The sequence below is a fragment of the Eubalaena glacialis genome, chromosome 10 (genome assembly GCF_028564815.1).
Source record: "Eubalaena glacialis isolate mEubGla1 chromosome 10, mEubGla1.1.hap2.+ XY, whole genome shotgun sequence".
Classification (NCBI taxonomy): Eukaryota; Metazoa; Chordata; class Mammalia; order Artiodactyla; family Balaenidae; genus Eubalaena; species Eubalaena glacialis.
Genome location: NC_083725.1, coordinates 8,931,579 through 8,954,674, shown reverse-complemented (window position 1 = coordinate 8,954,674; position 23,096 = coordinate 8,931,579). Strand labels below are relative to the sequence as shown.

General features: G+C 36.5%; 1 protein-coding gene across 1 annotated transcript in view; it reads left to right on the top strand.

The window, feature by feature from the left end:
• The window catches only part of LOC133099777 (coiled-coil domain-containing protein 15-like), a 96,496-nt gene that overhangs the window by 5,301 nt on the left and 68,099 nt on the right, over positions 1-23,096 (top strand). Inside the window, exons 3-13 of the mRNA XM_061203660.1 lie at positions 653-802; positions 1,344-1,535; positions 6,884-6,997; positions 11,277-11,399; positions 11,657-12,160; positions 12,741-12,863; positions 13,103-13,225; positions 15,094-15,168; positions 15,477-15,599; positions 16,082-16,204; positions 22,209-22,301. Of these exons, the coding sequence (XP_061059643.1) occupies positions 653-802; positions 1,344-1,535; positions 6,884-6,997; positions 11,277-11,399; positions 11,657-12,160; positions 12,741-12,863; positions 13,103-13,225; positions 15,094-15,168; positions 15,477-15,599; positions 16,082-16,204; positions 22,209-22,301 (1,743 nt within the window). The remainder of the gene's footprint in view (positions 1-652; positions 803-1,343; positions 1,536-6,883; positions 6,998-11,276; positions 11,400-11,656; positions 12,161-12,740; positions 12,864-13,102; positions 13,226-15,093; positions 15,169-15,476; positions 15,600-16,081; positions 16,205-22,208; positions 22,302-23,096) is intronic.

Sequence of the window (23,096 nt, the reverse complement as noted above, 5' to 3'; positions counted from 1 at the left end):
TATAAATATTGAGTACCTTTGTATTCAAGGCTCTGTGTTGTATACCATAGGGGAAACAAAGGAGAATTAAGTACATTTCGTGCCCTCAAAGAATTCATAATCTAATGGGGGAGTTAAGAAGTACTGTACTCAACGTTAATAAGAGTGAGAGGTACTAGATGGGTATTGGATGGTCTTGACTGAGTAGGCCTTTTCTAGATGGAGGTGACAAGAAGGGCATGCTAGGTTAAAAATGAAGCCTAATTCTCATTTTATAATAGGACATAGTGGGTGAGTGGTGAGCAATCTGGTGTATCTGGAGTATTTTACTCATTTTAGAAAATGTAACATAATATAGGTTTGAATTGGTTCATTAAGAATTAATGAAGATACTTTTAGTTCTCAGTACAATGAAAAATTAAGATTTGATTTGAGTGCTCACAGATTCCAATTTTTAGTTTGTGATTTGGTTTAAGTTCTTGGTACTCACTAGCTACGTCTAGATTATCAGCTCTGTACTCCTGTGATTTCTTTACTGTACGGGGAATTTTGGGTTGTAGAACTGAATTATTTTTTCAGGGCTGTATTCTGACTGCTTTGTGTTTACAACAGAGTCCTAATGGGCAAAACGAATGGGACATGTAAGTTTATTTTCTATCTTTCATCTTTAAAGACTTCAGCATATTTGATTGAAGAAGAGCTAAAGGAACAGCTAAGAAAGAAACAAGAAGCTCTGAAGCATTTTCAGAGACAAGTCAAACGCCGAGTAAATCAGCAAGTTAGGCTGAGAAAAAAGCAACAACTTCAGAGGTCTTATGAAGCCGTAAGTTCAAAAGTGAGCCTGAGTAAAGATTGAATGGGAAGTGTGTTTGTTATGAGAAATGCTATTAGGCAATGACAGAATCACTTTCTTTTGATTCCAGGCTTCGCATAATCTGATTTACTAGTGAGGGCAGTAGATTGTATATAGAGAAACTGTTGTTTCTGTTTCCTGTGTTGGTCTGACTCCCTCTTTTGCTTTCGCCAAATAGTTATAAACAATGTCAGAGTTTGGGGTTGGGGTTTGAATTCTGGCTTTGCTGCCTACTAGCTTTGTGACCTTGGGCTAATTACTTAAATTCTCTCGACTATAGTTTCTTTATGTGTGAAATGGGGATATGATACTTGTTTCCCAGTGTTGTTTTGAGAATTAGATAATGTAAGATATTAGCACATAGTAGGCGCCTGGTAAATGTTAGTTTTTTTGCCAGCTAAAGTTTTCCCCTCCTTCCCCCCAACCCCAGTTTTAAAGCATTTGGGCTGCTGGTAGACATTATTTGATTGCACTGGACTGGGGGAAGCTCACTCTTTCTTCCTTTGTGTAGGCAGAAAAAGAAGGCTCTATAGCCATGCACTCTTCCGATCTAGCATACTTAACTCTTAAAAGAACGAGTGTTTTTCCAAACCATTTGAATGCTGCTATTGGAAGTGCTAGGTTACCTCCTTCCCAGAAGCTTGAGGATGGAATAGAAGATAGAGAGAATCAGAATGAACTATTCCAACAACAAGCCCAGGCTGTAAGTACATATTCATTTTATTTTATGTCTCTGGTTTTTTTTTAGGCTATGATGTAGAGATTAGGAGGTGTCACATTCAACTTCACTGTTTATCATCTCCTCTTTTTTTTTACCTTTGTAAAGTGGGGAATAGTGGGATGATGTTTATTTTTATATATATTTTAAATTTATATTTATTGGTCAGACACTTAAGAATCATCTAAAGAAAGGTGCCAAAGTGTTAGAGTTCAAAACTTATTAGAAAGAGCTTTAGGTCAAAGAATGTAGATTTTTCAATTATACTGAAATTGTGTTATGGGTAAGTTACTCTCAGTTTGTGGCATATGGACAAAAGATTATTTTTGTTTCTTTTCTCTGTCCCTCAATCTGATTATCACAATAAATTGATCTATAAGTCAAGTAATAATATAGTAAACTCTAAATTAACATATTCAGAATTTTTTAATGTAACTTTTTAGTGACTCACTTTATATAACGAATATTTAAAAATTAACCACCATGAGTAGATTCATCCACTCAAATCACTTGATGCCATCTAATCAGTACCCCCCTCCACCCTGCATAATGTACCCAGGCTTTTGTCCAGTTGATCATGTTCTTCAACTCTTCTGTGGGAATAATCCTTCATCTTATCATTTTAAAATGTAATCCTAGGGTTAGTGAGAGGAGAACAAAAATGTGGAAAATTATGATTATGTGAAAATAAAAGTTGTGTGATTGCTGACATACTTCGTCATAAGTATGAAGCAAATCTGATTATGCTGTTAGTAAAAATAGGGAAAGCTTTATAAGCACGTGTTATGTTGAAATACTTATTAAAAAGATTTTTCTCTCTGCCCAAACTATGACTTTTTCTTGTCATTATTTGGTTTTTAGTGATCGTTTTTATAATCATTGTTGTTTTTAAGATTATGAACAGTTTACTGAGCAAATATTTATTGAGCCAGGCACTGCAGAAATTGCAAAGGATAGAACATTGACTGAGACAGAATAACAGTCCTTGCTTTCATGCTACTGGTAGCTATAAATTCCATTGTAGTGAGGATTTTACTTCATCTGTATGATACATGAATAGGACATATCAGTCCACAGATATTTGAATATACTGTGTTTGTTAAACATTGTAGGGATACTAATATGTGAAATAGGACCTTTCATGGGTTTATATCTCCAAGTAGAGATACAAAGCTGGTAGACCCCCAATATATTAGATAATAATATGGACTGTTTGCTGCATTGTTGATAAATTTGTGCAGTGGAAATTCAAAAATTTTTTAATTCCAAGGAAATAGTTTGGGAAGAATTCCTGGAAGAGGTGGAATTGAGCTGTGTATTTTGAATTGGTAAACTGAATTTAATTGGTAAATTCAAAAGAATTTGAGATAGGAGGAATAGTAAAAAGTCTAGAATATGTAATGAACTTGGTATTGGGTTGGCCAGAAAGTTCGTTCAGGTTTTTCTGTAACAGCTTACAAAAACCCGAACAAACTTTCTGGCCAACCCAATATATTTGCTAATAAGTGATGGAACCTTTCTAAGTGACTGTACAGGGTAAAGCAACAGAAAATGAGGTTAGACGGGTAGGAAAAAATCAGGTTATGAAAAGCCTTAAATGTTCCCCAAATCTAAAAATTTTTATACCGTTTTTTTCTTTTCTTTTTTTTTTTGGCTGTGCCTTGTGGCATGTGGGATCTTAGTTCCCCAACCAGGGATCGAACCCGTGCCCCCAGCCGTACAAGCGCGGAGTCCTAACCACTGGACCGCCAGGGAATTCCCAACCCTGTTTTTTTCTTAAAAGAAGATGCACTACTGAGGAATGTTCAGTGACTTAAACTACTTTAAGCCTGTAAACTTTTGCCCATACAACACCATGACAATAGATGCTCAATTTTTTTTAATCTTACTGTTTTTGTTGCAGTTTCTATCCACTAGATGCCGCTAAGAACTAGACAATGAGACAGAGTTCAAGCACTAACTCCTTTGGGACAGTTTCAGGCAAACGGAGAGTTGATCATTCTGTCTCTGCATGTGTTCTCTCTTCTTTACTTATTTTTCTACTACTAACTGGTATTTTCATCATCACAGCTCCAAAACTTTGGCATACCTGAGGCTCCTTTAGCCTCTTCTCTCCAGCTTAGGATCTTTTAGGTCCAGCTCCTGTCTCTGACTTTTTCTCTGAACACTTCCTTGTTCATTATGTAAGGTAAGGAATCTTTACTGGCCCATCCTGCCTTTTTGCATTAGGTCTAGGTTACTGGCCAGCCCCTAGCTTGGTATGCCTACTTAAAGGTAAATTGATGCACTACACTGGGGTTCATAGTCTATGCTAAGGGCCTCATGTGAGTTTTTAGGTGTATGGTATTTTTGTGGCTGTAGAAAAGTCTAACACACTGAAAAATCAATATGTTATCTTTTGCAAATAAACTATATTGTACTTGGATAGAATTCAACTTTGGGTAGATGTTTATGGCATTAACATACATTTAAATACATTGGTATTAGGCCTCCATGGCAGTACAATAGGTGAAATTCTATAAATGTTAGATCTCATCTATAGTCTTTTCCCATGACCTACATGTTATTACTACATTGTTTCATTTATATAGTTCCATATAAATTCCTAATTGTCTGAATAAATTAAAAAGAACTGAAGAAAATATGAACAATGAGTGGGGAACAATGTCACAGTAGGTATCTATATTTGTCAAATTTCATCCTACATATTTGTTTGAAGTTTTGCATTTTAATATATGATCAGTGTTTGCTTTAGATTTTAAGATTTGTCTCAAAATTTGTTTATTTAAATCTCAAAATTTGTTTCTATAGTACATTTTAATTTTATTGGTCAGAACTACCTTTGCTTATTGATAGCTGGGTTTTCTATGGAATTATATAATAATTTATTTCCATCAGGGAATTTTTAAGTCTTGGTTAGCGATTCAGTGCCAGTCTTTGTTGATAACAACAGCTACAAAGGAATGAAAATTGTGTCTAAGCTTCTAGGACAGAAAAGACTTTTGGGGGAGTTCCCTGGCAGTCCAGTGGTTAGGACTTGGTGCTTTCACTGCTGTGGCCCTGGGTTCAATCCCTGGTCGGGGAACTATCCCGCAAGCCGTGTGGTGCGGCCCCCCAAAAAGAAAAAGAACAGACAAGACTTTTGGTCAAATTTTATGTTTTGAGTAGTTACAAACACAACACATATATGTGTTTAAACTCACATATGTAAATATATATGTATATATATACACATACAAATGCATATATATACACACACATACTCACCAATATATGTAGTGATCACCATTATCTTACAATAAGAGGAACGTACTTCTCTGCCTGTTCATTTTACATGATTTGATTTTTACCATCCCCTTGTCGTCTGTGTTTTGTTTAGTGCTTATTAACATTAACTTTGGTCTTTGTATTAGTTTCCTGTGGCTGCTGTAACGAATTACCCCAAACTTAGTGGCTTAAAATGACAGAAACTTATTCTCTCACAGTTGTGGAGGCCAGAAGTCCAAAATCAGTTTCACTAAGTCAAAATCCAGGTGTCCGCAGATTCTAGGGAGAATTTGTTCCTTGACTCTTGAAGCTTTTGGTGTCTGCTGGCATTCCTTTGCTTGTGACCACATCAGACCCATCTCTGCCTCCATCTTCACATCACTTCTTCCGTATGTCTGATCTTCCTCTACCTCTCTTAACAAAAACACTTGTGATGGCATTTAGTGCCCGTCTGGATAATCCAGGGTTATCTCCTCATCTCAAGATCCTTAATCACACGTGCAAAGGCCCTTTCTCCTTATAAAGTAACATTTCAGGGATTAAGCCCTGATATCTTTGGGTGGCCATTATTCAGCCTACTACAGTCCTCACAGCAGGTCATTGAAAGGATCTTTTGGTTGATTTGATGAAGGGTTTTGGTAAAGACAGAAAAACTGAACGTAATGTTTAGTCCAACTGCCGGACCAGTTGAAATATCCTGCTTAAGGGACTAAAATCAATCTGCGACTAATAGAGGTTTGGACTTGATGGAAAATGAAGATTATGTACTCTTATTTTAAATCTGTTACAGCAAGTATTTTGCATCCTTGGTCACTTTGTGCAGGGCAATAATGTCTACCACACTTGGCAAGGAGTAAAAGTAAGCATGTTCATGGCTCTGTATTTTTTCATAACTTCAACTGCAGATATACTATCTCTTTTTGCATTGTGATTAACTCTATCTTGACCCCTTTAGCCCTCTGCACTAACCAAATTTAGAAGTCCTCCTCTTAGTAGAATAAAGAGTAATGTTTCAAGCTGATTTCTCTGGCTAGAGGTATAGACCTTCTAGAAACAAGGACAAAACAGAGGTGATAATGCTGTAAGGAAACCGGGCTGTTAGCAAGAGAGTGTTTTTATCTCTAGGTCACTATTAGTAAATATCATAAAGTATTTGTTATTTATATCTGTAAATCATAGTCATTATTTCCCTTTAAGGAAGAAATGATGTCATTAAACTTTCACTGGATGGGTTAGAACTGGTCCTGGCTTTGCCATAATTTCACTGAGTAGTATAAGGATGTGCTTTTCTGTATTTTCCTTAAAGGAACATTCTATGCAGATATGTGAAATGTAAATTAGGCTGTGTGCTTCTCTGAAAAAGAAATCAAAATAGATACTTACTGAAATTGCTAGGTAGAGATAAGGAATGAACACAAAATTAACATATTTAATATTAATATTTATTGTCAATTGTTACCTAGAGTACCTGAAACAAATTGGTTCTGTTGACAGGTTTGAATTTGTACTCTAAATTAACTTAGGAAGGCTTCCTGGAAGAAGCGACATTTGAGAAAAGACCAAATGACTATAGTTTTCAAATGTTATGGGTGAAGAAGAGACTCATGTAAATAGGAAAAAAGGATTTTAGGGGGACTAGGAATAGAGTCTTCTTACAAGGAGTGATAAAAGTGATCAGGCATGCAAGGACCAGATGAAGAAATAACTCTTTATTAAGAAGATGGATAGAAGGTAAGGAATGTATCTGCTCAATAATTTCCAAATTCAGACTTTTAGGTTCTAATATTTTTGTGTACGTACTTAATATAAAGCATACATTATTAAAAAATGATTTGAGTAACAGCACTTAAATCAAGTTATGAAATACAGTCTCTTAAGATAATGAAAATAATGTTGTAAATACACTTATCAGCAGATCAGAAAATCTCCTTTCCAAGTAATCCTCTTGTCTTAGGTCTGGCATTTTTTTAATAATAGGGGCCTGTTTTCCTGTTGGAACACTTAGTGAATTTGGTATTAAGACTTTAGCCTGTTTTTGTTTTCTTTTTTTCCCCTTTCTTTGGCAGCTTAGTCAAACCATGAAAGAAGCACGTCAACGGCTGGCATCATTTAAAACTGTGAATAAAAAAAATGCATCGGTGTTTCCAGATGATCGAAAGAAAAACTTTCCCACCCAAGAGGTAAATTAAATTCTAATGAGCTGTTTCTAAAAATACAGATAAAAAATAGGATAAAGATTAATTTACATCTCTACATTATTTAGACCTGAAAAATAATTGGAAATAACCTTAATTATCCAATAGTAGGGAGTGGTTTAAAAGTTATGCTATATTCGTTTATAGCTATTATCAAAAATATCATGCTTTCAAAGGATATCTGAAGACTAGGGAAAGTGTCTGTGATATAAAGTTAAGTGGAAAAAGTAGGATATAAAATTAGATACAATATAAGCTCAATTAAAAAAATTCATTCCGTAAATATTTATGGAATATCTACGATTGCCAGGCATTGTTCTAGAAGCAGGACTTAACAGTGGTGAAAAGGTAGACAAGGAGCTCCTGTGTTAGTAGGGAAGCATATAATAAATAAGCAAATAAATACAAAATATAATTTCAAATGATAAGTGCTATGAAAAAAATAAAGCAAAATATCGAGATGGGGAGAGAATGCTATGAGCACAGACAAAGGCCCGGAAAGAAATGGACCAAGAGGTTAATACTGATTATTTCTGGATAGTGTTATTACAGGTGATTTTTATTTTTTTCTCTTGGTTTTCTTTACTGTAGAAATTTTCCATAATGTATGTATTTTATTTTTTAATCAGGAAAAAGTCAATACCATTATTTTTTAAAAAGAAAGAAATTCTTTTGATTCAAAATATAGAATAAGTTTAGAGTGAATAATTGGAACCTAAATATGGAGTTAGACTTACAAGAATATTTAAAGCTATGCTTGTAAAATTACATTGTTTTGGTGCCTCCTTATTTCCATGTTCACAAATTTGGATGTTAAACCCATGTATTTTCCTGTGTTTACTTAATTTTAGCATTAATTTCAAGTTTTGATAGGCAGCATCAGTAAAATGGATCATTAATTAGTCTTTTTTTACTCTTTTTTTTTGGTACCATTATGAACTCTGTCTCTTGCTTAGTTCTTTCTCAGTTTTGCTTCCTAATTGGTATTTTTTTACATTTTCCTAGATTACATATATGTTTATATTTTATTTTGGTATTTTTTCCTTAAGTATCTCTGTGCAACCATCAAAGACATTTGTCTCTTATATGTTGGTAGAATACTAAGCTCTAATACCTTCCTCTTCAGCGATAATTAAGAAATTTATAGTTAAATATAAAAAACAAGTGGGCATGGGTGTGCCTACATATGGCATTCCATCTTAGATGCATTAAGTATGGTTACCTTTTTCTAGGATTGCCTTGTTGTGACTTAAGACTCTTTTGAAACTAAATTCTTGACTTAGTTTCTTGACAATTTTCATACCTCTACCACGGATTTGGCAGTACTATAGTTTGGTCCATAAGACTGACTTCCCGGTACTGCTCAAAGGAGATGATTGGACACATTTTATTTAAACCAGAAAAAAAAAAAAAGGGTTATCAGAGCCTAGAGACTGATACTTCACATTGTGCGGAGCATGTTCAAATCTTTCAACTGATGTTTTTCCCAGAAAGAGTACTGTTCCTAGGCCTGACTGAAATAATTCTCCAGTAGAAGGGAGGAGGATTAAGTCTGAGATAACATCCTTGTGTAAACCAGTTTGATACGTCAAAGGTGCCATTTAAGTGTAATTCATTATGATGTTGATGGTGAATTCAGGCTAGCTGCTTGCTTCCAAAGAATGCATGTGTGTTTTTCAGGTAAAACATCACAAACAAATCTACTCCATATAATTGAGAATGATCTAAGAAATTAGTGAAATTTTTCTTATCAAGTACGTAGTCTTTCCCTCAAATCTGAGCAGTTTTCTACCCATTCAGTTGTGTGAAGGAGGAAGCTGCCAGTCAGAAAGGAGAACAATCTATAACCCAGCTGAACTCTGGTTTCGTTTTCTTGTTAGACTTATTTTGACTGACATTAGAATCTCTCTGGTTGTTATTGTTGTTCCAGATTTAGAGATAAACATAGAAGAGATATATTTGCCTTGCCCACTGTTAGATCACCAAGACAAAATTATAAGCCTTCTGAAATTGTTACTGGCTAGGATAGGGGCAAATTATCATTTATAAAGTTAAAATATTCTCCTACCAGGATCAGCTCCGTGCTTTGTGACCACCTAGAGGGGTGGGATAGGGAGGGTGGGAGGGAGCCGCTAGAGGGAGTGGATATGGGGATATATGTATATGTATAGCTGATTCACTTTGTTATACAGCAGAAACTAACACAACAATGTAAAGCAATTATACTCCAATAAAGATGTTAAAAAAAAAAATTCTCCTACCAGGAATTTCACTTCCATGTGTTTGATATGTAAGTGACTTGTTTGTATACTTGAACTAGAACTCACTATTCTGTATTAGACTACCATAACCTGCTAGGATTGCTCCAGATCTTTCACAAGAACTCAGCTTAGTGTCATGAGCATATTGCTTTCTCTAGACCATTTATATTTGTATTAATTTTTCTTTTTTTTCAGAAAGCACTTTGTAGGAAACCATCATTCACTAGGATAAATGTAGGGATAAGAGGAGAAATGCCCTTTGAGGTCCATCAAGGTCTTTTAACTCTTGTAGATTACCAGAAATTTATGGAAGATCAGGTAGGGAAATGTAAAGAGTAGAGGAAAAAAGATGCCTTGTTAGAACTATCCACAGCTAATTAAGGATGAGTTTAAGTATTAAGATTATAATGCCCAATAGTTGTTTTTTTCTAACAGTTTTATTAAGCTATAATTCACATACCACACAATTCACCCACTTAAAGTGTACAGTTCAGAGGTTTTTGGTATATTCACAGGGTTGTGCAACTGTCACCACAATCTAATTTAGAAGATTTTCTTCACCCCTGAAAGAAACCCTGTACCTGTTAACTGTCACTCCCCAGTCCCTCCCTGTCCCTACCCCCAGTACTAAGCAACCACTAAACTACTTTCTGTCTCTGTAGATTTGCTTATTCTGGGCATTTCGTATAAATGGAATAATATAATATGGGGTCTTTTGTGACTGGCTTCTTTCACTTTGCATAATGTATTCAAAGTTCATCCACATTGTAGCATGTATAAGTATGTATAAGTACATCAGTATGTCACACTTGGTATATCATCAGTTGATAGACATTTGTGTTGTTTGCATTTCTTAGCTTTTATGAATAATTGTGCTATAAGCAGTTTTTACATGTTTTTGTATGGACATTCATTTCTCTGGTTGTGGAATTTCTGGGTCATGTTAACTCTATGTTTAATATTTTGAGGAACAGCCAAGGTGTTTTTTTTTTTAATTTTTAAAAAATTAATTAATTAATTTTAAAATTTATTTTTGGCTGTGTTGGATCTTCATCGCTGTGCATGGGCTTTTCTCTAGTTGCGGCGAGCGGGGGCTATCTTTGATGCGGTGTGCAGACTTCTCATTGCGGTGGCTTCTCTTGTTGCGGAGCACGGGCTCTAGGCACGCGGGCTTCAGTAGTTGTGGCTCGCGGGCTCTAGAGCACAGGCTCAGTAGTTATGGTGCACAGGCTTAGTTGCTCCACGGCATGTGGGATCTTCCCAGACCAGGGATCGAACCTCTGTCCCCTGCATTGGCAGGCAGATTCTTATCCACTGCGCCACCAGGGAAGCCCCTGCCAAGGTGTTTTCCATCAGCGATGTATGAGGGTTCCAATTTCTCCACATCGTCTTCAAAACTTGTTATTGCCCATCTTTTTTATAGCCACCTTAGTGGGTGTGAAGCGGTATCTCTCCATACTTTTGATTTGTATTTTCCTGATGACTAATCATCTTGAATATCTTTTCATGTGCTTATTGCCCATTTATATATCTCTCGTGGAGAAAATCTGTATTCAAATGTAGTGCCATTTTTAAATTGAGTTGTCTTTTTATTATCAAGTTATAAGAATTCTTTATATATTCTGAATACAAGTCCCTTATCAGATATTTGATTGCAAGTATTTTCTCCCATTCTCTGGGTTGTCATTTCACTTTCTTAATGCTATCATTTGCAGCCCAAAATTTTTAGTTTTGGTATAGTCTAATTTATCTGTTTTTCTTTTGCTGCTTGTGCCTTTGGTGCAGTATCTATTAAGCCATTGCTTAATCCTATGTCTTCTTCTAAGAATTTTATAATTTTGTCTCTCATATTTAGGTCTATAATCCATTTTGAGTTAGTTTTTATATATGGTGTGAGGAAGAGTTCTAACTTAATTCTTTTGCATGCATTCTTGTTTCTACCTGTAACAGATACATTTGGTTGTTTTTTTTTTCTTTTCCATTTTTGTTTGTGTGTTCTTTAGGAACCTGACACTGAGGAATCTTCATCTATTATGATAGATAAGAAAGGGAAAAAGAATTTGTCTTGGGGGGACCAGCAGGATCTCCTTTTTGAAGACAAGGATATACCTTTCAGCACAGTTCAGGTAAAGCAGAGTGAAAGGAGATAGTATAGTAGAAATTAAAGTAATTATGATTTGGACTAGAGATGCCAGTATTCTTGTACTGGTTTGGGACTGTAGATTTAGGTTCTATTGAGTTGAGCAAAGACTGTAATTTTGCATTTTATTTTAGTAATTTGTTTGACTACCGTATCTTTTTAAGATTATTTTAGGAATCTCGCAGAAAACCCAGTGTTGCTGCTGCTTGGCATTCTATATTTGATGTTTATGTTCACTTTTAGAAAGTACAATTCAAAAATCCATTATTTGCTGTGATGGAAGAGGAAGAGGTAAAGCAGTTACATCAGGATGTTCTGCCAGAAGCCCAGGATTATCTTCCAGAAGCCCAAGGTGACCTGCTGCAAACCCAGGGTGATTTGACAGGCGTCTGCAGTGTTGAGCTGGAAGCCCAGAGTGTTGAGCTGAGGCTCAGTACCCAGGATATCGAGCTGGAAGACCAAGCTGTTGAGCCCAAAGCCCAGGCTGTTAAGACCAAAACTCAGAGTGTTATGCTGAAAGATCAGAATGTTGAACTAGAAGATGGGAATATTGTTTTGGAAGTCCAAGATTTTCTACTCCAAAACCAGGCTTTTCTACCCACAGACCAGCATATTCTTCGCAAAGACCAGAATGTTCTACCCAAATGTCAGGACCAGGATTTTCTACCCACAGACCAGCATGTTCTTCCCAAAGACCAGAATGTTCAACCCAAATGCCAGGACCAGGATTTTCTACCCAGAGATCAGGTAAAATAGAGTGGAAAGGAGATATAACAAAAAGAAATAAGCTCTTTAAGGCTTGTAGTGGGATTTGCAAGGACTATATTGCAGCTGATTTGGAGAGCCATAGTTGGAACAAAATAGTTTACTGATTGATTTATCAAATAAATGTCCAGGGTTCTTATTAAGTGTTAAAATATTATCAGCAGCATATTACTCCTGTCTGGACAATTTGCTTTTTAAAAAATTTTCTTCATTAGGGAAAGTATTTCTTGCAGCCGTCATTTGTTTTGAGAGCTGAAAGATGGGAAAAAAGAGTGGCCCACAAGTGTCCAACAGTACTTTTTACCCAGGTTCCAAGGTCAGCCCTCCACCAGAGATCAGTTAGACCAAGAGGAAGAAGAAAGGGATCAACAGGAAGTAAATTACTTAGGGTTGTGGCTGGGTTTATGGGGAATAGAGTATAGTGTGTTAATTTATTCTATAAGATGTTCAATTATACTCTGACCTCAGTTAACTCCTGAATTCTCAGTGTAACCTAAAGTATTATTGATTAACCTGTCTTTCTTAACTGAACAATTGCTATTTTATATTTGTTCTTTTTTAGAAAGCAAATTTGAAGCCGCCAGCATCAATTTTGATAGGTAGGAGTGGGGGAGAGGTGTTTCCTCTGGATGTCCATCAGGATCTTCTACACAGGCATCAAGATCAGGCCTTCATCAATGGCAAGGTAGAGCAGAAAAAGGAGAGAGACCATCAGGAACTGCATTGTTTGAGTTTAGTTTGGAACTTTCCAAGATTGTTCTTAGCTAGATTTCAAAAAGTATGGTTTTCTGTTTTATTCCATAATGTTTCACATTATCTGGAGCTGAAAAAATTACCGTAAGGCTCCCAATAAAGCCTAGAATATTATTGCTATCATGTCACTCCCACTGAACAATTTACACTTTATGTTTTTTTCTCTTTTAGAAGGTACGCTTCAAGGAGTCATATTGTGATATGACAAATGAGAAAGGGAGAGAAGACTTTTCTCTGGCAGGTTATCAGTATCTGCCTCCTAAACTTCAGGACCAGGCCTTCATCAGAGATCAGGTAGAGCACAATCAGAAAGAGATAGATAGGAAATAAAGTAACTGGATTTTATACATTTTCAACAACTGGTAATGTGAAATATAGAATCAGATCCTTGTTCAGTGAACTGTATCAGTCAAATCAGTTCTGTCATTCAGAAGGATGATAAATCACATTCATATTCTTATTGTGGAATCAGACTATTTTAATTTACTAAGATAATGCTATAACTTTTGCTGAAGCCCACATTATTACCACAAGCATACTGCCCTTACATGATTATTATAGGAAGAATTAGCAGATCCTAAATTACTTAAAATTTGGGGGGGGGGTGGTTTGTCAGACTATTCTGTACGTGTTTGGGGATTAAAAATTAAGATCTATAGAGTTGGGGTAAAAGTATAACATCCTCATTCAAACCAAAATGTAACAGAATATCCTCATCTGGTACCATTTCCCTGGAGTTCTCACTGAAGCCTAGAATATAAAGATTAGCCTGTTGCCCTGGTTAGACGACTTGTTTTCTGTTTTTGTTGTTTCTTTTGAACATGTTTCTGAAGCAACTGTCATCTTTTATGAGAGAAGAGAGAGTGAGAGATGAATTGACTCTGGGGTGTCAGCAGTATGTTAAACCTAAAATGCAAGACCAAGCCTTCCCTAGAGAGCAGGTAGAGCAGGATACAGTGAGAGCGCTGTCTACTTTCTAAAAGAGTAACAGATGAAATTACTTAAGATTTGGGCTGGAGCTTGCCAAGCTAGCTAGTATGTAGACTACATAGAATTAAAGCTTCTAGAATTAGGCTAAGAGTATGATGTCTTCATTTATTTCAGAGTGTGCCAGATCTAAAGAGTCCAGGTGAGAAAGCATACCTCTGTCATTTGGGTTAAATAAAAGATAGGTTTTATATAACATTGATTGGTTATCCGTAAATTGTTCTTCTTAAACTCAAGTCCTTCAGCAAATTTGGCTTTTGACATTTAGTCTTATACATACTGAAGGAATTCTACTCTTGGCCATCTGAAGCAGTACACCAAAGCCAGACATCCAATTTGCAAACCAATTATGATGAAGGAAAAAACAAGCTGTTTGCCACTCAAAACTTCCTAGACTTCACCACTTCTAGTGTTTCTACATGGAGTTATTGGGGACGTCGAGTAGGAGTACTTTGGGAAATGACACAAGCTTTTTTCCTGGCTTTACCTGAGAAAATGCTAGCAACATTATAAAAATATTGCCTTGTTGACTTATCTTCTTCCAAATATGTTGTTGAATAAAGAGTTGCCCCATGCAAAAAATGAAAAAGAAAAAAAATGCCAGAATAATCTGGGATTTGCTTTAAAATACTCCAGGAAAGAAAGTGGGAGAAGAGATGGATGAAAAAACATGATGTTGCTGGGAGGGACAAATTGGGAGATTGGGATTGACATATACACACTACTATATATAAAATAGATAACTAATAAGGACCTACTGTATAGCACAGGGAACTCTACTCAGTATTCTGTAATGGCCTATATGGGAAAAGAATCTAAAGAAGAGTGGATGTGTGTATAACTGACTCACTTTGCTGTGCACCTGAAACTAATACAACCTTGTAAAATCAACCATACTCCAATAAAAATTAAAAGAAAAAACAAAAACAAAAAACATGATGTTGCTAATTGTTGGTGCTGGGTGATAGGTATCTTGGGATTTATTATGCTAATTTTTTTCCCACTTTTATGTATGTTTGGAAATTTTATATTAAACACACACATGCACACCTCTAATTGTTATATTACCCTCCCCTAGTATCATTATTTCAGGGTTGTCACTGAAGTGTACAGTATTGTCACTAACCTATAATTTTTGCTTAGACAATTAGTTCTGTGTTTTGTTATTCCTTTAGAACAAGTGTATCAAGCAGCCCTCATCTTTTGAGAAATGGGAGATTGAAAGAGGAGTTGCTTCTGGAGTGCCATCGGTATGTTTCACCTGGTATTCAAGACCTAGCCTCTCCCAGAGAATAAGTAAAGCAGAATATAGTGAGAAGTAAGTAACAGAGAGTAAATTCCTTAGGTTTTGGTTCAAGATTGACAGGGCAAAGTAGTAACTGCTTCAGGGGTTTAGTGTTAAGGTCAATAACAATGGGCAAAGATATAATGTCCTCCTGTTCCGTGACCATTCTGCCCTGTTGAAACTACTTCTGGCCTCTTCACTGAAGCTTTTACTATTGCCCTGGCATGATGCTACCGCTTGGACAATTGATGTTCAATGTTTGTTTTCTTTTAGCACAGGAACTATGGGCAGGCCTCACATAATATGACAGATGAGAGATGGAGAAAGGAGTTATTTCTGGAGCACCATGAATATGTTTTACATGAAATCCAGGATCCAGGCTCCACCAGAGAGCAGGTAGAACAGAGTATAGTAAAGTGTAAGCAGCAGAAAGTCAGTTAGTTAGAGTCTGATATAGACTTGCCAGAGCTATGCTACCAACAACAACGATGATGATGATAGTGTTATCTCTTATTAATATTATCAATAATGTTATTAATGTTATTAAGACTAACAGCTTAAATTCATTAAGCATTTACCATAGCCAAAATGGTTCTAAAACTTTGTATCCATTGTCTCATTTAACTCTCACAATTACCCTGGGAGATGGATACTATTATTATCCTTGTTTTATGCATAGAGAAACTTAGGATTGCTTCGCAGATACGGTTAAGATCCATAGTAGTGGCAAGAAGTGTAATGTCTACTTTTATGCCATAATATATTAGACTATTCTGACCTATTTAGATTACAGCAGGGGTATCGCTGCAGCGTAAAGTATTTTTACTACCATTACGTCACTGCTCACACAATTCGGTGAATGCATCTGTATCTTTTAGAGCTTACGCTCCATACGGCAACCATCTGCTGGAACAGCTGAAAGACGGCGAGCAGGTTTGCTTCCGGCTGGCCATCAACATCTTCCACCCAAGCACCAGAGAGAGGCTTCCAGCAGCAGACAGGTAAAGCAGACTGTAGAGTATGAGCCCTGGAGTTTAGATAGGGTTATGGGTCCTACTGAGCTGGGAGCAGCAAGGCTGAGCAAAAAGCAGATTCTGGGTTTATTTCATAGTGTGTAAAACCTAAGATTACTCACCGAAGCCTAGGGTATTGTCAGGAGCGCTTGTTGCCTATTGGAAAAATTGTATTTTTTACATGTATGTTCTTTTATTAAAGGTGTATTTCTGGCGGCCCTTGTCTTCTATGGTGTGAGAGGGAAAGAAATAAGTGGTTTCTGGGGGGAGGGGCCAGGAGGATCTTTCACCAACAGCCAGGACTAGATCTCCATTAGTAACCTGGTAGAGGATAAGGTAGGATCACCAAGAAATAAACTATTCAGAATTTGGGCTGGAGCTTGTTAGGGTTATATTGCCTAAGTTTTGGTGTATTGATTAAAGATCTATAGTTTTTCAAGAAAATGTCACAGTACGCTGGCCTACTAAGATTTTTCTATGACTTAACTGAAGTCTAGTTTATTCCCACTAGAATTTTACCATTGTCTGGATAATTTCTGACTTGTGGTTTCACGTTATTTTAAAGACAGAGCCTTCAGGCAACCAGCGTTGTTAGAATATATGAAAGAGATAAAGAGAAATTTCCTCTTGGCTGTTTTAAGAGAGCAGAAAGAAAAGGAGGCATAAAGGCAGAATTATGGATTTGGGCTGAGGTTTTTAGGACTAAACTGCAGCTCCTCTGTTATTTTTGGTTTGGATCTCTAAGATTGGTCTAAGGGAAGGCTGTCATGTTTTCTTCTGCATCGCCGTTTATATATCCTGAACTATGCCAGGCCTTTTCTACTTCAGCTCTTTCGCTTTTTTTTCCCCTCTGCTTGGATAGTCTTCTCTTTTTTCTTCACAAAGCTGGTCCCTTCTCATCCTTCACGTTTCAGCTTAAATGTCACCTTTTTAGAAAAGACTGCTCTGACCACCTTATCAAGATTAGGCCTCCCCTCTTCTGTTTTTCCTCTGTCCCTGCATTCTGTTTGTTTCCTTCTCCATAAACAAGACAGTCTGTAATTATTTACTTATTTACATGGCTTCCACGAGTCTATAAGCTTTATGAGGAGAGGCACCACACTTGTTTTGTTTACTGGAGTGTGGACAGCCTTTAACATGGTGCCTGGTACCTGCTAGTTTCTTGCTAAATTTGTTTAGAAAGAATTAGTCAATCAAACACTTATTGAGCACCTGTTTGATGTTAGCCATTGTTTAGGTTCTAAATATCAAAGATATAACTATGAACAAGACATAGCACTCAAATTTCAGACAGTCTAAAGAAGAGAGACTGACAAATAAGCGATAATTTTGAAGCAACGTACTTAGTGGTAGAGGATGCATAGGGCATTAGCTGAGCACAGAAGAGGGGTACCTAATCCTGACTGTTTAATTGAGGGTGCAGCTTTGGTAGTCAGAACCTCTTCTTCTTGTCCTTCTGCCATACCAGCCCTGAAAATCCTCAACCCTGGATCAGTCCTTTCACCTTTTAGGCTCCCAAATAATCCAGCCTTATTGGAAAAAAGCTCTTTAATAGTGTAGACTTATACACATTCATCCTTACGGTTTATAGTCATAGCTGGGTCCCCAGTGCTGCCTAGCTGTTTCCTTACTTGCCACTTGTCCGCTCTCTCACCTATGGTCCACACTGATAATTCTAACCCTTAAATACTCCTTAAAGTTCCTGCTGCACCCCCATACTCTCAGACTTTCGTTAAAAAAAAAATAGAAGCCATCATGCAATAACTCCCTTGAGCATTTACTTTTTTGCCATTCTTACCTGTTCCTACTAATCTCAGAGGAAGAGTTGTCTTTCTTTGGATCCATATTCTGGATTCTCTTGCCATCTTTTCTTCTGGGTCCAATTTTGAATATTATATTGTGAGACAGGTTTCTATTAAAATCCTCTGAATAATGTTGCATATTTTTTTTGTTTGTTTTGGCAAGCAGTCAACCTGGTTAAATTCAGATTATACGTTCTTCCTCATCTTCTGTGAACAGTGGCTCCAATGTTAGTTCAGTTCTCAAAGCCTTCATTATACTTCTTTAAGTCCATCCCATGCATGCACAGCTCAGGGGTGATTCTGGGATGTGTGCCAGTTCATACACAGAATTAAGGAATCCACTTTTCTAACTCATGCATCTTTTTTTTTAAATTAATTTTTATTGGAGTATAGTTGATTTATAATGTTGTATTAGTTTCTGCTGTACAGCAAAGTGAATCAGTTATACGTATACACATATCCACTCTTTTTTTAGATTCTGTTCCCATATAGGTCATTACAGAGTATTGAGTAGAGTTCTGAACTCACTCCTCTTGAGGATACCCACCCCATATACTCTCCAGATACCAGAGGCCACATTTCCTGGAATTTTTAGTTACAATCAGTGAGAGAGAGAGGCTCAGAGTGGGCTTACTCCTTGGCCAGTGCTGGAAGTCCAGTTTTTCTTACTTTTTTGAAAGCAGAAAATTTCATTTTTATTACAGCAAAAGTAAATACAAATAAACAAAAAGAAAAAAACCCCCAAATTCCAGAGATAACCACCATTAGCCTTTTGCTATGTATTGTCTTCAGATTTTCTCTGTAACAAATAAATAACTTTAAAAATAACAGCCTTATTGAAATATACAATCAGTTCTCTTTATTCATAGTAGTTATGGTCTATAAAGTTGCCACCAACACTGAATCTTAGTGAACCATTCATTGCTCAGCTGTTTTGTGTGAATTTCTGTTTAAAGACACCTTATTTAATGTGTGTTGTTGATTCATTAACATTGTCCTCAGGGCCAGTGTCACTATAGCTCGTGCCTGAACGGAGCTTATCTAATACATGTAAATATTTTCTCCATAAGGCACATCACAGCCTTCTTATGCTTAAGAACACGAGGTAGTGCTTCAGCACTGTGCTTGAGGGATGTTTTAAACAGCAAAATCAACAAAAAAAGCACAAAGATGCAAAAACCTTTGCACCAAATGTACCTTGAAAGGGATACTTGTTTACAGTATGAAGGCCCAAACAAAGGCAGAGCATCACCGTGTTCGACCTCAGCTGGCAATGTGCACAACTGACGATTCAGATTTTTCACAGCTCTGTGCATGTCTGCAAGTGACCACAAAAGCACTGCGAGTATTAATTTTGTGATAAATACATTTTAGCGAATCGGTAAATTCACAAATAATACAGGAGTATTCACATAATGAGGATTGACTACTTTATATACCATACAAGTAACCCATTTAAAGTGTACAATTCAGTGTTTTTACTATATTCAAAGGGTGGTGCAAACTTTGCCACAATCGATTTTAGAATATTTTCATCACTCCCCAAAAGTCATATACCCATTAGCAGCCACTCGCTCCCTTTTTCCCCTCACCCCCATCCCCAGCCCTAGGCAACCACTAATCTACTTTCTGTCTCTATAGATTTGCCTGTTCTGGACATTTTATATAAATGGGATCGTGGAATGGCCTTTTGTCACTGACTTCTTTCACTTAGCGTAATGTTTTCAAAGTTCATTGACCTTGTAGCATGTAGTAGTACTTCATTCCTATTCATTGGATAATATTCCATTATATTCATATAGCACGTTTTATTTATCCATTCATCAGTTGATGGACATTTGGATTGTTTCCACTTCTTGACTGTCATGAATAATGCTGCTATGAACATTTGTTTATAAGTTTTTCTGTGATATGTGTTTCCATTTCCCTTGGGTATATACCTAGGAGGGGAATTGCTGAGACTTACGGTAATCATATGCTTAACCTTTGAGGAACTGCCAAACTGGTTTCCAAAGTGGCTGCGCTATTTTTCATTCTCACTGGCAGTATTATGAGAGTTCCAATTTCTCCGCATCCTCACCAACATTTGTCATTGTCTGCCTTTTTAATTATAGTTCTCTTAATGGGTGTGAAGTCGTATCTCATTGTGGTTTTGGTTTACATTTACCTGATGATTAATGATGAGCATCTCTTCACGTGCTTATTGGCCATATGTATATCTTCTTTGGAAAATTATTAAATCCTCTGTGCAATTTGTAATTGGATTATTTGTCTTCTAATTATTGAGTTATGTGAGTTCTTAACATATTCTACATACAGGACCCTTATTCGTTTTGTGATTTGCAGATGTTTTCTCCTATCCTGTGGGTTGTCTTTTCACTTTCTTGGTGGTTTCCTTTCCTTTGCAGCACAGAAATTTTTAATTTTGAAGAAGTCCAGGTTACTTATTTTTTCGTGGCTTGTGCTTTTGGTGTCATATCTAAGAAACCATTGCCTGATCCAAGGTCATGAAGATTTACTCCTGAGTGTTTCTCTAAGAATTTTATATCTCTTGCATTCTGCAAGGTCTTCAATCCACTTTGCATTAATTTTCTTATATGGTGTTCAGTAGAGGTCCAACTTCATTCTTTTTTGCACTTGGATATCCAGTTGACCCAACATCATTTGTTGAAAAGACTCTTTTTACCCATTGAATTCACTTGTCACTCCTGTCAAAAATTAGTTGATTGTAAATTTAAGAGTTTATTTCTGAACTATCAGTTCTATTCCATTGATCTATAAGTCTATCCTTATGCTAGTACCACACTGTGTTGATCAGTGTAGCTTTGCAGTAAGTTTTGAAATTGGGGAGAGTGAGTTCTCCAACTTTGTTCTTCTGTTTCAAGGTCATCTCAGCTATTCCAGGTCCCTTGCATTTTCGTATGAATTTAAGGATAACCTTGTCAACTTCTACAAAGAAGTCAGCTGAAATTTTGATGTAGATTGCATTAAATCTGTTGATCAAGTTGCCATCTTAACAATATTAAGCCTTCTGATTCATTTAGATCTTCTATTTCTTTCAACAATGTTTTGTAGGTTTCAGTGTATACAATTTACACTTCCTTTATTAAATTTATTCCTAAGTACTTTTTGATGGTATTTTATATGGATTTTCCCCCTTAATTTCATTTTCAGATTGTTCATGGCAAGTACATAAAAATACAATAGATTTTTGCATACTGATCTTGTATCTTGCAACTTTGCTGAAAGATAAATAACTTTTAAGCTAAAAAGATAAAAGTAATTTTAAACTTTTATTTCTAAAAGTTAGAGATCATAATTTGAGCCATATTATGTCCAAGTAAGTGTACTAAGTTATGTCAACAGGCTTTTCTAATAATTAGGGGGGAAATAAGCCCCAGTTTCTTCCCTGCCATGTCAGTTGATGGCTATAATATTTTCAAGCTTTTATTCTCTAAACTCACACCTTTCAAGAATATGTATAAATTGAAAATGATTATAGATTTGAGATGTTAAGGGATCTAGTTTTATATCCTGGATTCAGTCCCAAGCACACACTCATGATAGAGTGATTTCAAGTGATCAGTTTAGAAGGACTTTCATTCTGAACATTTTGATCTGTCATTAGTTCATCCTCTTTTTTTTTTTGGCTGCGTTGCTGTGTGCTGGCTTTCTCTAGTTGCGGCGAGCGGGAGCTACTCTTCGTTGCGGTGTGCAGGCTTCTCATTGTGGAGGCTTCTCTTGTTGCAGAGCATGGGCTCTAGGTGCGGGCTTCAGTAGTTGTGGTGTGTGGGCTCAGTAGTTGTGGCTCGCAGGCTCTAGAGCACAGGCTCAGTAGTTGTGGCACACGGACTTAGTTGCTCCATGGCATGTGGGATCTTCCCGGACCAGGTCTCGAACCCGTGTCCCCTACATTGGCAGGCGGATTCTTAACCACTGCACCACCAGGGAAGTCCCCATCCATGTTTTTGACCTGGATATTTTCTTTTCTTTATTGTTTTTGTTTGATTAATTTCTTTCTTTTATTCTTTCTTAAAACTTTATTCTTTTATATTTGTTTTTAAAAATTTTTTTATCCAGTTGAGCTCAAGATTGCAGGAGAAAGGAATCAATAGATGAAATTATCAAAAGCATACATAGGGCTAACTTTTGGCAATTTTGTCTCTTTGTGTGACTGGACTTTCTAACAGGTTGGTGGTGAATATCAATCAGGATTGAACACTGAATTCCAAACTCCACTGGCACTTCAGTCAGGAGTAAGTCAAGAGGAAGACAAGAAAGAGGTATGTAGTGATAATGGCTTTTGGACATCAGTGTTTCTACTTTAATAGTATATGTGAGATTGGAAACAATTTGTTGTGTCCTAACACATTAAGAGCTAGTACTACAAATTCCATAGATAAAGGCACAAAAGTTACTTGACTCATTTTAATATGTTGAACTTCTCTTCTAAGCTTCTAGGATTTAGGGTACCTTGATGTGAAATCAGAGAGGTGATCCTAGTGAGTTTCTTCAGTTAGTGTATATTTGCCATAATAGCTAATTTAAGGAGAGTTTTAATTTGTGACTTCCTTTTTTTCCTTTTCAATCTAAAGTTAGTTTAAATGAACAGTATTTAACACTGGCCATGCACCAGAATCAGACATGGAGCTTTTTTCCAAATACAAATGCCTGGACCCAAAGCAGATATACTGAATCAGTATCTTAGGTAGGTTTGGGGCATCTGTGTTTTAAAAAAACACCACAGATGATTGTGATGTGTCCTCAATATTGAGAACTGTTATTATAGTTTTAATAATTTTTACCAAAAAGACACAAGCTACTCTAAGGACAAAAACATGTCTGTGTGTATACTAGTGCTCTTTGAGTAGCTTGTGCCCTTAAAAAGAGAATATATAAATTTGGAAGTATGAACAGATCACACACAGGGTAGTAGCATTTGCTTTTTTTTTTTTTTAATTTAATTATTTATTTATTTTTGGCTGCGTTGTGTCTTTGTTGCTGCGCACGGGCTTTCTCTAGCTGTGGCGAGCAGGGGCTACTCTTCCTTGCGGTGCGCGGGCTTCTCATTGCTATGG